The sequence below is a fragment of the Vitis riparia genome, chromosome 13 (assembly GCF_004353265.1).
Source record: "Vitis riparia cultivar Riparia Gloire de Montpellier isolate 1030 chromosome 13, EGFV_Vit.rip_1.0, whole genome shotgun sequence".
NCBI classification, from domain to species: Eukaryota; Viridiplantae; Streptophyta; class Magnoliopsida; order Vitales; family Vitaceae; genus Vitis; species Vitis riparia.
Window position 1 is genome coordinate 7,696,548 of NC_048443.1, and position 1,099 is coordinate 7,697,646.

At 45.7% G+C, this 1,099-nt stretch overlaps 1 protein-coding gene across 1 annotated transcript; it reads right to left on the reverse strand.

Annotated features, from left to right (window-relative positions):
* Positions 1 to 266: 266 nt before the first annotated feature.
* LOC117928265 (elongation factor 2-like) lies at positions 267 to 889 on the reverse strand. Its single transcript, XM_034848177.1, has 3 exons — positions 779 to 889; positions 595 to 701; positions 267 to 501 (listed from the first exon to the last, which is right to left on the reverse strand). Exons 1-3 carry the CDS (start codon positions 887 to 889, stop codon positions 267 to 269), a joined length of 453 nt encoding a protein of 150 aa, XP_034704068.1.
* Positions 890 to 1,099: the final 210 nt, after the last annotated feature.

Sequence of the window (1,099 nt, forward strand, 5' to 3'; positions counted from 1 at the left end):
TGTTGGAGGAATCTGTGCATGAATCAAGGCATTCATCTCACTATGATGTTCATGATGCACCACGTTCATTCTTGCGTAAGTGAACCAAACACACCTGTTGGAAGTTCTCTAAGCCATCCCTCCGTCATCCTTGCTTAAACGAAAACATCAATTCCGCAAGGCGGAACTCCTTTGTTTGACTGGTTCTGGGCATGCTCTTGGCTATGGGCACGATTTAATCACCTCCTATAAGAACTGCATCTACGTGAAAGACCACATCACAGACTTCAAAGCAAATGTCTCTCGTGTTCTTCCTCAGCCAATACGCCTGCCTTTGTCAACCACCGTGACTCAGCAGCAACAGAATTCTTAATTTCATCAAAATGCCGAGCTCCCTTACACATATCAACCACCATGTTAGGGTCTGTGGTCCCAGTTCCAGAACACCAGATTTTCTTTGCAAGATTTTTGCCACAAATGAACTCCTCAGACAAGATCTCGGGTCGAGCTTTGAGTACCCACCTTGGATCAAGACAACTAGCATCAATAGTCCCTGTAATACCTTATTCTGAAGATTGGGCTCTCACATAGAGACGGTCATGCTTGTTAGAGGACCTGCTTATCATGGCTTTGCAGGGCTTCTCAAAAACAGTCTCACGGGAAGACGCAACAAGGTCAAACCTAACAATTTCAGCATTACCCATGAATTTATGCCGCAGACCCTTCAAACAAATCTCCAGGTGGAGTTCACCAGCGCCATCAATGATGCTTCCCAAGGTTTTCCAATAGCACAAAACACCATAGGGTCTGATTTAGCCAAACACTTCGAACCTTCAACTAGCTGAGGAAGACCAGATGCAACTTTGCACTGAATGACAATATGAACACCAGGTGAGACGGAGAACTTCATTGCTCTGATGGGACGGACATTAGACCCCTTCACCACTCTTAAGTTGAAGATAATCCTGAATGGTCAGTGCTTCGGCAAAATAGGCCCGAGGAGGCAAGAGAGCTTAGTAATGACACACGAGGAACACAAGTGGAGGGTTTGGCGACGAGTTTAAAGGGCACACAATATGGGAAGATGAGGTTTAGACATGAATCAGGTGGGTAAGGGTAG